This window comes from Petromyzon marinus, chromosome 28 (genome assembly GCF_048934315.1).
Source record: "Petromyzon marinus isolate PM22_M1 ecotype Great Lakes invasive population chromosome 28, UKy_Petmar_22M1.pri1.0, whole genome shotgun sequence".
In the NCBI taxonomy this organism is placed as follows: domain Eukaryota; kingdom Metazoa; phylum Chordata; class Hyperoartia; order Petromyzontiformes; family Petromyzontidae; genus Petromyzon; species Petromyzon marinus.
The window spans coordinates 2,291,798-2,305,282 of NC_133694.1; the positions used below are offsets into that span (position 1 = coordinate 2,291,798).

Genomic DNA, 13,485 nt, shown 5'->3' on the forward strand with positions numbered 1-13,485 from the left:
GCTGCTGAGACTGGAGCGTGCCACTAAGAGATGGGGCCTTACCATCAGCCCCACCAAAACTAAGCACCTGCCTGGGTATTTTGTACCATCGGACACTCAACCCCCACAACTCCCAATCGGTGATGGGGCAGTTGTGGAGGGAGTGGAGAGTTTCCCATACCTGGGCAGTGTGCTTATGACCAGCTCCAGTTTAACAGCAGAGGTCTCACTCCGAATCAGTCGAGCGGCAATATCTTTTCATAGGTTGCGTAACACTGTGTGGAAGCTACCTGGTCTGTCGCTCCGCACTAAGCTTCAGATCTTCTCGGCCACGGTCATTCCCTCCCTTATTTACGCTTGCGAAACGTGGACCCCCCTAATGGAACATCTTCGCCCGTTAGAAACATTTAGGCTAACCTGCCTACGATCCATCCTGGGTTTAACTAGGCTGGATTTTGTGAGCTTACAAATCGTTGAAAGATCGAGGAGGCTAAACGGGCGCGGCACGGGCTAGAGAAGAGATGGAGTGATGTGGTACAGGAGGACGTGGAGCTGAGTGGACTTGCCGATGACTGGTACCAGCGGTGTCAAGATCGGCCTCTGTGGAGGAGGCTCGTGAAGGACGCTGCTGGGCAGTTGGAGGCAGTCGCCCTCCAACAACAACGGAGGGCAGAGGAGCGACACTCACAACAACGAGCGGAGCGCCGGGTGGCTAAAGCACAGCAGGTTGGCACAGTAGGGGGCACAGGTGGTGCATCAGCCAGTCATCTCAGTCATCTTAGTGGCACTTGGGTCTGCCCCGTGACCTCCTGCCAGCGGGCGTTCGACACTTCACGTGGCCTCAAGGTGCACATGGCCTGGCACAAGCGTCGTGGTGAAGTCATCGCCACTTAGTGGCTAATGGCGGTTGTTGTGTATCGGTGTGTATATTGGGTGTGTATGTGTATGGGTGTGCGTGCAGTGGGCCGAGTCCCAGAAGCCGTGTAGCCGGCTCAAGCTGCTGGACATGCTGGCGAGCCCTCACCAGCGCCTCACCAAGTACCCACTGCTGCTGCGTGCCATGCTGCAGAAAACCGATGCGGAGGGGGACCGCACTGCCCTGCTGGCCATGGTGAACCCTGTAGCCAGCGCCCTGTACCCAGCGCCCTGCACCCTGTACCCTGTACCCAGCACCCTGCACCCTGCACCCTGTACCCAGCACCCTGTACCCTGCACCCTGTACCCTGTACCCAGCACCCTGTACCCAGCGCCCTGTACCCAGCACCCTGCACCCTGCACCCTGTACCCTGTACCCAGCACCCTGTACCCAGCACCCTGCACCCTGCACCCAGCACCCTGCACCCAGCACCCTGCACCCTGCACCCTGTACCCAGCACCCTGCACCCAGCACCCTGCACCCTGCACCCAGCACCCTGCACCCTGTCCCCAGTACCCAGCATCCTGCACCCTGTACCCAGCACCCTGCACCCTGTACCCAGCACCCTGCACCCTGCACCCAGCACCCTGCACCCTGTCCCCTGTACCCAGTACCCTGCATCTCACATCACAGTGAGTGATCTGGTGAGGAGGTGAGTGATGAGGTTTGTTTGTGTAGGCGGAAAACGTGGAGGTTAGCGACGAAGTGAGCCGTTTGTGTGCAGGCAGAGAGTGTAGTGAGTGACGAGGTGAGCGAGGCGGTGAGTGACGAGGTGAGTGACGAGGTGAGCGAGGCGGTGAGTGACGAGGTGAGCGGCGTGTGCAGGCGGTGAGTGACGAGGTGAGTGACGAGGTGAGTGACGAGGTGAGTGATGAGGTGAGCAGAGTGTGTGCAGGCGGAGAGTGACGAGGTGAGTGACGAGGTGAGCGGCGTGTGCAGGCGGAGAGTGACGAGGTGAGCGGCGTGTGCAGGCAGAGAGCGTGGAGGGGTTCATCGTCGAGGTGAACGCCGAGTTGAAGATGCGGCAGGAGCAGCGGCGTGTGGCAGGGGTGGCGGCACGGATCGAGGCCTACGAGGTGGTGGAGCCTGGCTCCGAGGAGGTGGACAGGGTGAGGGGGGACAACCTTCTGGACCGTAACCATCATCATTATCATCATCGCCGTCACCATCATTACCACCATTATCATCACTGCCATCATCGTCGTAATTTTTTCATCACCACTTTAATTTCCATCATCACCACTACACACCTTGTCAGCCCCTTTTCAGTGCCCTACCTTATTACAGACCAATTCAGACCTTATTGGTCACCCCGTGCCCTTATAAATCTCAACGTTCATCCTTAAAGTCCCATCACAAGGGAGAACACACAAACAAATAGACAAAACGTTCTTGTACTCAATTACCTTGTACAAGAATACGAGTAAACCGTATGGGTTTGAAAGGTATGCCATCATCGATACCCCTACCACCACCACCACCACTACAACCACCACCATCATCTCCATTATCACGACTGCCATTATCATCAGAAACTGAAAACTCGCCACCAGTAGCAGCAGCAGCAACACTCCAACCATCCTGATTATCATCATTGTCACTATCATCACAACCACTGTCATCACTATCATGAAGAGTATCATCATTACTGTAATTGTTGCTCACCATTATAATGACGGAAACCGCCATCATCATCATCGCCACCACCGTCACCGCTGCCGATACGATTCTCGCGAGCGGCATCGTGTCTCCGTGACCCCTGCAGATCCTGCTGGAGTTCAGCTGCCTGGACCTCATGGGCCCCATCCCGGGGGCCGGGCGATCGCGGTACCGAGAGGTCGTGCTCGAGGGACCCCTCAAGATGAGGGACGGCAGGGACCGGGTACGATGCCACAACGCTCCTTTTTCCTCAACCTCCTCGCACAACCTCGTCCAATCGGCTGAGCCACGGTTGCCAAAGCCTTTGTGTCTCCTCAGCTCCCGAGTCTCCTCTTGAATCTCCATGCCCTGTGTCGCTATGTGGCTGCCTCCCACGGGTCCATGACCTCGTCGCCCCTGCAGTTCCAGTGACCCCACATTCAACTTCCCCCCCCCCCGCCTCCAGATGTCACCGCATCTCCTTCCCCCGCACCTCCCATTAGCAAGGTTGGATACATACGGTGTGAAAGAAATTTAACATACATACGTCTCCGTACCCCTGTATCACTTTGCCCCACCTTGTTCCCATATGCCATCTGCAATACCCATGTCCCCATATTTGCCATGGTGGTGATATATTATCTACCTCGCCTGGTACATAGGAGGCCGTGGGTTCGATCCTGACCCTGACGATGCCTGTATATTCTGAGTTTGCGTGTCTCACTCCCCGTGGTCGCACGGATATTTCCCCGGATCCTGTTTTTTTTCTCCACATATAGAATCAACACGCGTTTAGAGTATTTGGCTGCTATCCATTTTCCAAATGATGAGTCTCTTAATTGGCCTATCATTTGTGGCCAGGTAGCTTCTGAAAACGAGCTATATAGCTCAGTGGGCCTTACCTGGTAAAATACAAAAAATATTCCCATGTCCTCCTGGACCCTTGCCTACACGCCTCCAACCCATGTCCCTGTGACCCTGTGTCCCTCCAAGTCTTTGTGTCCTTATGTCCCTATGTCTCTGTGACCCTGCATCCCCCTGGCCTCCTCATGCCACATCACCCCGTGCCACGAATATCCCAATTTTATTTTTATTGTAAATGGTTGTCGTTTTATTCTCTAACAACACCGGTGGTGCCGAAGTAGCAATATAATTGTCCCGTTTTGTTTCCATGACAAACCTTAATAATTGGCTGTGGCGGGATTTAACAACACATTCATATTTACGCGATCTAACCCAAAAAACCCTTTATTATGAGTAATATTGGTTTGCGAAAGCCAACGTGTTCAATCGCCATAATCCCGTGTCCCAGGTCCCCATATCCCCGTGTGCCAGGTCCCCATATCCCCGTGTCCCATGACTTCAAAACCCCGTGTCCAATGTCCCCGTGACTCCAAACCTTCTTAACTCCATGACCCCCCCCCCCCCCCCGCCCTCTAGCTGGACGTGCACTGCGTGCTCTTCACGGACCTGTTGCTCGTGTCAAAGTGGACGCGGCGCGGCGAGAAGACTCGAATCATCCGGCCACCCATGGCCGTGGACCGACTCGTGTGCAGGGAGCTCCGAGACCCGGGTTCGACCATCATCACAATCGCAATCATCATCATCATCACAATCGCCATCATCAGTCAACATAAACACAACAACCATCATCACCGTTGGTCGTCAATTACAGTCGACAAAACCATGATGATGATCATCATGATAAGCATCGCCATTACTTGTCTACTTAGACCATTGTCAACATTATACCCAGTGAGCATGGAACGTTGGGACAACGGTTCGAACCACATGCCAACTTGGGTCGAATGTTGCATGTTTACTGGGATGATCATTGTCAACATCATCATCATCAATTGACATAGTGTGACCTAGCCCCGTGGATGACGACGATGATGTCCGTTCTTTGCATGCAGGCTCTTTCCTGATCGTGTACCTCACCGAGTACGGGACAGTGTCAGCAGCCTTGGCTTTCCAGGCGAGCGGAGTCCCAGCCGCCCAGGAGTGGGTGGAGGCCCTCTCGGCCGCCCAGGTCCTCACCAGTCTCACCACTCAACGAGCCTCCACTCGCCATCCTCACTGAACCCAACCTCCGCTCACCTTTACACATTTTCACCTCACCTTCAATCACGTTCACACAGCGCCCCTCGCCTCTATGCGAGTCTATGGATTTGTGTCTCTGTACGAGTTTATTGGTCTATGTGGGTCTATGGGCATTTCTGTGAATATAGGAGTCTCTATATGAGTATCGATGTGAGACTATGGGTCAGTATGCAAATCTAGGGGTACTCTATCTGAGTACTGCATCTATGTCCATCTCTATGTGAGACTATGGCTTCCTATGCCAGCCTGTGGGTCTCTACAGGAGCATGTGGGTTCCTACGCGAGCATATGGTTCTCTACGGGAGCATGTGGGACTCTACGCGTCCGTGCGTCTCCACGTGAGTGCCTATGCGAGTCCGTGCGTCTCTACGTGAGTGCCTATGCGAGTCCGTGCGTCTCTATGTGAGTGCCTATGCGAGTCCGTGCGTCTCTACGTGAGTGCCTATGCGAGTCCGTGCGTCTCTACGTGAGTGCCTATGCGAGTCCGTGCGTCTCTACGTGAGTGCCGATGCGAGTCTGTGGGTTCTCCACTGACGTCGCGCGTGGGCGTGTATCGTGGCCGCCCCAGGTCTCCCTCGCGAGCGTGCGCGCCCAGGAGAGCGAGCGGCGCCGTCTGAGCAACGAGCCGGACCTGAGCCTCATCCCCGTGTTCAGCCTCGTGCAGGCGCACAGCATCGCCCCCCCCCACGGGACCCCCGAACGGTACGCCCAGGGGGCTAGCGGTGTGTGCAGATATACGCGGGCAGATGTGTGTTGCGGGTAGACGTGTGCGCACGTTTGCAGGTGTGTGCACGCGTACGCATGGATTGATGGGTACGCAGATGTATGCATGGGACGGGTGTGTGTTGGGGAGCCGCGGTGGTGAAATGTTAACGCCCTCGCCTGGTGTGCAGGAGGTCGTGGGTTTGATTCCGACCCTGACGATGCCTCTATATTTGGAGTTGGCATGTCATCCCCGTGGTCGTGTGTATTTTTTTTCTAGGTCCTCCGGTGTTTCCCTCCACGCTTAAGAAACGTACGCTTAAGAGTATTTGGTTGCTATAAATATCCACGTTATAAGCCACTTTGTTGAGATATCAATTGTGGCCAGGTCACTTCTGAAAAACAACTCATAACCATTGACTGATGGCCAATCGATTATATAATTACAATACCCCCCCTCCGCCTCAATTCACTGCACCTGAAATAAGTTAAATGATGACGTCACCCTGCTGCTCTATTTAAGACCGAGAGCAAGTGAGGGCTTTACCATCCTGGCAAATTGCCCGATGATGCTGGATGTAATTACCAGCAAAACGTCGTATTCAAACTGTAAATGTTGTGGATTCACTCTTCAACACACCGGTGGGCTAAAGTAGTAAACTAATTGTCTTTTGTCAACGTGACACTTTATTTTGCTGATTGGCCGTGTCGGGTGGTGGAAGGTTTCGACAGATTTATAAACAACGCGATCTAACCCAAAAACCTTTATTATGAATAATATTGGTCGCGAAAGCCTATGTGTTAAACTCAGTTGGCGTTACTTGGTAAAATAAAAAAAATAGTTTAGGTGTGTGTGGTGAGTGCACTACACTACCGCTACCTATGGGGAGCGCACTGAGCTGAACACCCAGTGACCTGAGTTCGATTCCCACTCACGACTAATAAACAGCGCCAAAATATTTAACCGATCCTGGGGCTCGCCTAGATCAACTCAGCCTAAAGAGTACTTGGCGATGTCTGTAAACATCGGCATTGGGGAAACAAAGTTGGCCGGGCTTGGCGCTGGACACCTACCCCCTTGTGCACCGTGCCAGCCTTTAAAGGTGCTAGCTAACAGTACTTGCCCTTGCAGCATGTTAATGGCTATATTTGGAGATCTTTGTCTTTGGAGATGTATGCGTTAACAGAGATCTGTGCAATCGGGGACACAATCTCATCATGATTTTATTTGTGAGTTGGGTCCACCTTCTCACCCTTCTCCACCCCCCTCACGCACCCTCACCTCTCACCCCCTCCACCCCCCTCACCAGGTCCATGCCGTGCGTCGCCCCACCCCGACTCGTGCTCACCACGTCGGGCGACTCGGAGAGCGAGGAGGGGCCCTCCTCGGCGAGCCTGCCCATCGACGACTCCTATGGCGCGGGGCTCAGCTTCTCGTTCCTCCACGACCCCTCGGAGGCCTCCGGGGGGGACGGTCCGGGTGCCCCAGGAGGCGGAGGAGGAACGGGAGGACAAGGAGGAGGTGAAGCGGGTGGAGGAGACGATGGAGACGGAGGAGGAGGAGGAGGAGGAAGCTTGGACTCGGACCGCCACCACGCTTCCTGTCGCGCTCCATCGCAGACAGACGCCGCCGACCCGTGCCGCCGCACCGCCAGCTCGCGGCCCCCGCGGCGTCGGCAGCTCCCGGCGGAGAGCACCGCCGCCTCCATCATGCGCTGGAAGTCGGAGCACAGCCTCCCGCACATGGGCGAGGACGTGATGCCGTGCAGCTCCGCCGACGACTTCACGTCCCACGCCGCGCCGCCGCCCCGCTCGCTCCTCCAGCGGCAGCAGGACCTGCCGCCGCCGTTCTGCCGCAGCATGACCGACGTGTCCTGCGACGCGGGCGGCGGACGGTCGCCCGCGAACACCGCGTCCGCCCTCTCGCTCGACCCCGAGAACTCGAAGTTCAGGTCCCTCTCCGACTGCAGCCTGGTGCCAGTCGCCCTGGCCGACCCCCTGGACTGTGCGAGCAACCCTGCCGGGCACCACCACCCCCACCACCCCACGCGTGGTGGGGGTGGTGGAGCCCCCGGGGTGGCGGGCAGGGCGTCGGGCAGGGCGCGACCGCCGCAGGTCTTCTCGGGCAGCCCCAGCAAGGTTTGCAGGGCGGGCAGCAGCAGCACCGAACTTTCCGACAGCATGGAGTTCGGCCTCGAGTGAGGCGTCAACCCAACACGGACCCGGCCCAGGGGAAACGAGGAATGGGGACATTGTGAGAAGTGACGGGTGTACGTCCGTACCTACGTGGGGTTGGTGTGGGTCTCGGAGTGTGGGTGCGTACGCGTGTTTGCGCACTTGTATATTGGCGAGTGGTTGTGGATTGAGTGGTTGTGAGGTGAGTGGTTGTGTGGATATGGAGCGGTGGCATAGCGGTTAGCATCCTACACTACAAACCCAGCACCCCGGGTTCGATTCCCGCTCACGCTCGACACCAATAACGATTATCTGAACCGGTCCTGGGCAATTCAGCCTAAAATTAGTATTTGGTACAGTGTGTGAACATCGCCACTGGGGAGACAAAGGTGGCTGGGCATGGTGCTGGTCACCAATCCCGTCGTGTGTCGTACCGGCCTTCATAGATGCTCGCTAAAAGCATTTGCCCCCAACAGTCTGTTGAGGCTATACGGGGGGACCTTTGGCTTTGTCAACCCAACCAGTCAACCCATGGCACCTGGGTCTGCCCCGTGGCCTCCTACTAGCATCGAGAACCTTCCACACTTGACGTGATAGCTTCAAAGGGCACCTACAGCCTGGCTAAAGCGCCATGGTGACATAACCACCACTTCGTGGTGAATGTTGGCTGTTGTTGTTGGATGTGCCTGTGTATGGATGTGTGTTGGTGTTCGTGCGTGCTTTTGCGCATATTACACTGGATAGCACAGTGCATTAATACCATTTTAGTTGCATGGCTAAAAAAACGTGCACACATGGAAACCCATCCACACGGCGACTGGAGAGATTGGCCATGCCAGAACCGGGAACATATACAAGTGAACGGGGGAACGTGCATGTAGCCGTACAGGTACACAATGCAATCGTGCATGTATACAGATGCACAGGTATCGTGGACTGCTGCAGAACCTGTTGTTATAGGTTAGCTGGTGCGCATGTTGGTGGGGTTTACTGCTGCACAGGTGTGTAATTGTTTACAGGTGTACAGGTATAATGGTGTACCGGTGTTGTGGAGGTTTACATGTGTAAAATGTGTAAATGTGTACAGGCGTAAAGAGTTCGTGTCAAGGTGTTCACATGCACAGGTAACGACTGGGAGTACGGGCATTCCGCTGTACAGATGCATAGGGGCTGTGAAGGTGTACAGGTTTGTAGTCCACAGGTGAAGGGCCCTGAAGATGGTCACGTGCATTAGGCGATACTCTGAGACCATCGTGGGTGGAACACCGTGAGCTGTGTGACGTCTCCGACCCAGAGGCACTGCTGCTTTTCTGCCTTCCCTGACCCTGGATGAGTGAACGAGTGGGCAGAGTCTCCAGATTGGACTGGACTCGAACCCAGACCCAGCTTAATGTGAAGGTGAATGAATTAATGAATGAACGGGCGCAGTTGCCTCTCCTGGGATGGAGGGAATGAGGTATTTTGTATAAAATGTGGTGGCGACCCAGGCAGCGTGATCCATGATGTGCCAGAGACGCGTGTGAATCGCATCGAGTGTGCGATTCCGCGTGTGTGATTCTGCATGTGTGTGTGTGTGAGAATGAGTCGTTGTTGTGCTGCAGGTCGTTTCAACCTCAAGTGAAGACCCGGTGCGATGCGTAAACATCGCCACTGGGGAGACGAAGGCGGTCGAGCGTGGTGCTGGCAACCCCACCCGCTCGTGTGCCGTTACTGGCCTTCATAGGTGCTCGCTAACAGCACTTGCCCCAACAATCTGTTACAGGCTATACGGGGGATCTTTTTTTTCTCTTTATCTCCGAGTCTGTGTGTGGGGCTGCGTGGTGTTTAAATAAAACAAATCAACTTCAATTCCCCCTTTTAGAGCACCGCCAGGTGTGTGTGCGCGTGTTGTGTGTTCTCGGCCGTCTAGCATCTCCACTGTCGGAGTCTCGGCCTCTGCGTTGGACATTCAACGTTGCGCCGCCGTGATCATTGTGGAGCGCATGTGGGAGCTGTGTTTCTACGATGCTGGACGTGGACTGCCTTAGTATGGCGTTACTGTGTTTGTGCGAGTGCGTTTGGCTGTGGGACAGTCTCTGTGCATGATTTGTGTGGGTTTGTGTGTCTGTGCGGGACTGTGTCTTGTGTGCGATATCTGTGTGCGAGTGTCTTTGATCTGATATGGGTCTGTGTGTGGGAATGCGTGTTCTGTGTTGGTTTGTGTGTGGGAGTGTGTGATATCTGTAGGTTTGTATGTGTGTGGAAGTTCACTTGCTGATGACTGGTACCAGCGGTGTCAAGATCGGCCTCTGTGGAGGAGGCTTGTGAAGGACGCTACTGGGCAGTTAGAGGCAGTCGCCCTGCAACAACTACGGAGGGCGGAGGAGCGACGCTCACAACAACGAGCGGAGCGCCGGGTGGCTAAAGAACAGCAGGTTGGCTCAGTAGGGGGCACAGGTGGTGCATCATCCAGTCATCTTAGTCAGTCGACCCGTGGCACTTGGGTCTGCCCCGTGACCTCCTGCCAGCGGGCGTTCGACACTTCACGTGGTCTCAAGGTGCACATAGCCTGGCACAAGTGCTGTGGTGACGTCACCGCCAATTAGTGGCGAATGGCGGTAGTTGTTGTGGGAGTGTGTGATATCTGTGAGTTTATGTGTGTGTATTTGTGATATCTGTGGGTTTATGTGTGTGTGTGTATTTGTGATATTTGTTGGTTGTGTGTGGGAATGTGTGTGATATCTGGTGGGGTTGTGGGAGTGTGTGACCTCTGTGGATACGCGTCACTCCGTGGACCTGCCTGTGTGCTCGAGTGTGGGACTGTGCAGCGACGCTGCTGCACACGTTGGTGGGCGATAAATCCCTGTGTGATCAATGTTGTGGGCGACACGGCGGAGGAGGAGACGTGGCGAGTCGCGGTGTTTAAGCATCATCCCGTGGTGGAATAAAGACTCGGAATTGACGCACGCGTGTTCATGCGCTGTCTCGCACGCGGACTTGCAGTGTGTGCAAGGTGCGAATACTCAAGAGAATGTGGTGGTGGTGGTGGTGGTGGAGGGGGTGGTGGCAGTGCCGGATTATTCTAGTTGCAAAAGTATCTATAAATGTTAGGGGATCCGCACTTTCAAGGGCCGCGCTAAATGCTTTCAAGCTATCAATTTCGGTGTGATTCTGGACTTCCTCTTTTACTATAGTACAATGCCGTCTTCGACTTTTACGAACGACTGGGTAAATTTTGATTTAAAGCTTTCGTGACTGCAGGGATTCATATTCTTGGTTCTTTCGGTAAAGTCACGTAGAAGGGAAACAATAAAATAATACAAATATAAAACAATACAATTATCACGTTTCGACTGCAACACAAGCAATCATCATCAGGTGTGAAAACCACAGCAAGAAGAAAACCACAGCAAGAAGAAAATTCTTGTTGTGGTTTTGTTTTATATTTTTATTATTTTATTGTTTCCCTTCTACGTGACTTTACTGAAAGAACCAAGAATATGAACGACTGGGTGTTTACGGTTAGAGATTTGTCGTATTATCTGGCTGTATAGCAAATGAAAAAAAACAATTACTTTACTATGCAAGTGAAAATTGTGGGTGTTTTAATATTAACGGTTTCAAAATATATTATTTAGGGCCCCTTTATAACATATGCTACAGGTCCCGCACTAGCTGAATCCGGCACTGGGGTAGTGGTGTTGTGACCCACAATAGTGGTGGTGCAGTGGTTGGTGGCCAGCTCTTGCCAAGCAGGCGAGCCACTGCTGCTGGACCTCTTTTAGGTCGACTCGGCCTCGAGCACCACCGGCATGTCACAGGCTACACGGGGGATCTATTCTTAGTGGGGATCCCCAAAAATACACAATGTAAGGGGCCGTCCATAAATGACGTCACGCACCTAGGGGTGGGGGTCAGAGAAATGCGAGCTCGTTTGAACAGGCGTGGTGGGAATGTGTTCGTGTACAGGCTTCCCTCCCCTAGGTCGACTCAGCCTCAAACTAGTCCCCCTGTTGCGGTGTGCAGTCAACATCGCCACTGGGGAGACAAAGGCGGCCGGGCGTGGTTGCTTGCCAGTCACCCCCTCGTGCGCCGTGCCGGCCTTCGTAGGTGCTGCTCGCTAACAGCACTTGCCCCTGCAGTCTGTTACAGGCTACACGGGGGAACCTTTGTCTTTGTGTTCCTTTGTGCGTCCCTCTCTGTGCCGACGTGCGTCTTAACCACGTGGTCAACGTCGGCCCAACGTTGCCCACGTTGACTAGACCACGTGGTACGCGTGAGAGTGCAGGGTACAGTCCACAGTGTGTGTGTGTAAATCCTCGTTGTGCACGGCGACGCTGGCTTCACGCGCGAAACGTCGGACTCGCGTCATTGTGTAAACATCCGAGTGGACTGTGTCACGGAAAACATCGTCCTCGCCATATTAAAAACATCGCCATAAGAAAAACATCGACTTCGCCATAAGAAAAACATTGACCTAGCCATAGAAATTTGCACTGCGAGGAGACGATTGCGCAACCCTCCTTCGACCGAGTTCCCCCTCGCAGCCGTAGGGTCCGCGGTCATTTGCCAGCAAGCGTCTTGCTGGTAAACTTTGGTCGCCTGTGTACGCCGAGTTTGACGCGGTGCCTAACATGGTTGTTTGGTAAACGTTGCATAAGGGGCCGTCCATAAATGACGTCACGCACCTGGGGGGGTGGGTCAGACTTTTGTGACGAGGGGGGAGGGGTTTGAGAAATGTGACGTCACATCAAAATGCGCAACTTTAAATATAGACAACACGTTCTACTTAATTAAATATACTTTTTAATAAATGTTTACTCCTACAACATCAGTGCAGCGGCACATTAAATACACACTACAATGACAATAGTTTAAAGCGATCTGAAGCATGTTTTATATATATTTTTTGGGGGGGCAGAGCTTTGTGACGTCATGTTTGAGGGGGGGTGTCTGACTTTTTGTGATGCAGCGTGACGTCATTTATGGACGGCCCCTAATGGAATATTGCGGTGGCATTATTATTTGGTGATACTGCGTTGGCACTTGGAGACAAATAACAAGAAAAATAACAAAGAAAACCTCAACAATTATTGTCGAATTTGCTGAGCGAGGTAAAACAATAACTATAATGTAATTGCAGCAACCATCCTTTATATGGGGCAGTTGGTTGGGGCGGGAGTTTGACTTAGCTCATCATCATTCCTATCGGGTTGATAAAAAAAATAAGTACCACTTTGTGGGGATCTCGACAGACTCGCTCCCCGCCACAGGTATGAGGAAAGTTCACCACTGGTTCTGCTGGGCTGTGGACGGGATGGTGCACCAATGCCTCAATAAGGCTCATTTGAGTGGGGTATCACTTGTCACTGATCCTTCTAATCACTCGGGAGTAATTATAAAGGCGACAACAGACAGAAAAAATATGCATCTGTTTAAAGGGAGCTTCGGTGGCTAGGAGATGTTAACTCCCTCGCCTGGTATACAGGAGGTCGTGGGTTCGATCCCGACCCTGACGCCTGCTGCTGCTGTATATTTGGAGTTTGCATCTCTCTCTTTCATCATCACGGTGGCTAGGAGATGTTAACTCCCTCGCCTGGTGTACAGGAGGTCGTGGGTTCAATCCAGACCCTGACACCTGCTGCTGCTGCTGTATATGTGGAGTTTGCGTGTCTCTTTATCTCTCTCATCATGATCATCACGGTGGCTTGGAGATGTTAGCTACCTCGCCTGGTATACAGGAGGTCGTGGGTTCTATCCCGACCCTGACGCCTGCTGTATATTTGGAGTTTGCGTCTCTCTCTCTCTCTCTTTCATCATCACGGTGGCTAGGAGATGTTAGCTACCTCGCCTGGTATACAGGAGGTCGTGGGTTCAATCCCGACCCTGACGCCTAATGCTGCTGCTGTATATGTGGAGTTTGCGTGTCTCTCTCTCTCTCTCATCATGATCATCACGGTGGCTAGGAAATGTTAACTCCCTCGCCTGGTATA

At 53.6% G+C, this 13,485-nt stretch overlaps 1 protein-coding gene across 1 annotated transcript in view; it reads left to right on the plus strand.

Annotated features, from left to right (window-relative positions):
- The window catches only part of LOC116946882 (pleckstrin homology domain-containing family G member 5-like), a 34,106-nt gene extending 23,652 nt beyond the window's left edge, over positions 1–10,454 (plus strand). The window contains exons 8-14 of the mRNA XM_032962116.2: positions 941–1,090; positions 1,867–2,004; positions 2,661–2,777; positions 3,974–4,106; positions 4,450–4,565; positions 5,205–5,338; positions 6,649–10,454. Of these exons, the coding sequence (XP_032818007.2) occupies positions 941–1,090; positions 1,867–2,004; positions 2,661–2,777; positions 3,974–4,106; positions 4,450–4,565; positions 5,205–5,338; positions 6,649–7,540 (1,680 nt within the window). The 3' untranslated portion in view covers positions 7,541–10,454. The remainder of the gene's footprint in view (positions 1–940; positions 1,091–1,866; positions 2,005–2,660; positions 2,778–3,973; positions 4,107–4,449; positions 4,566–5,204; positions 5,339–6,648) is intronic.
- The last annotated feature ends 3,031 nt before the right edge of the window (positions 10,455–13,485 follow it).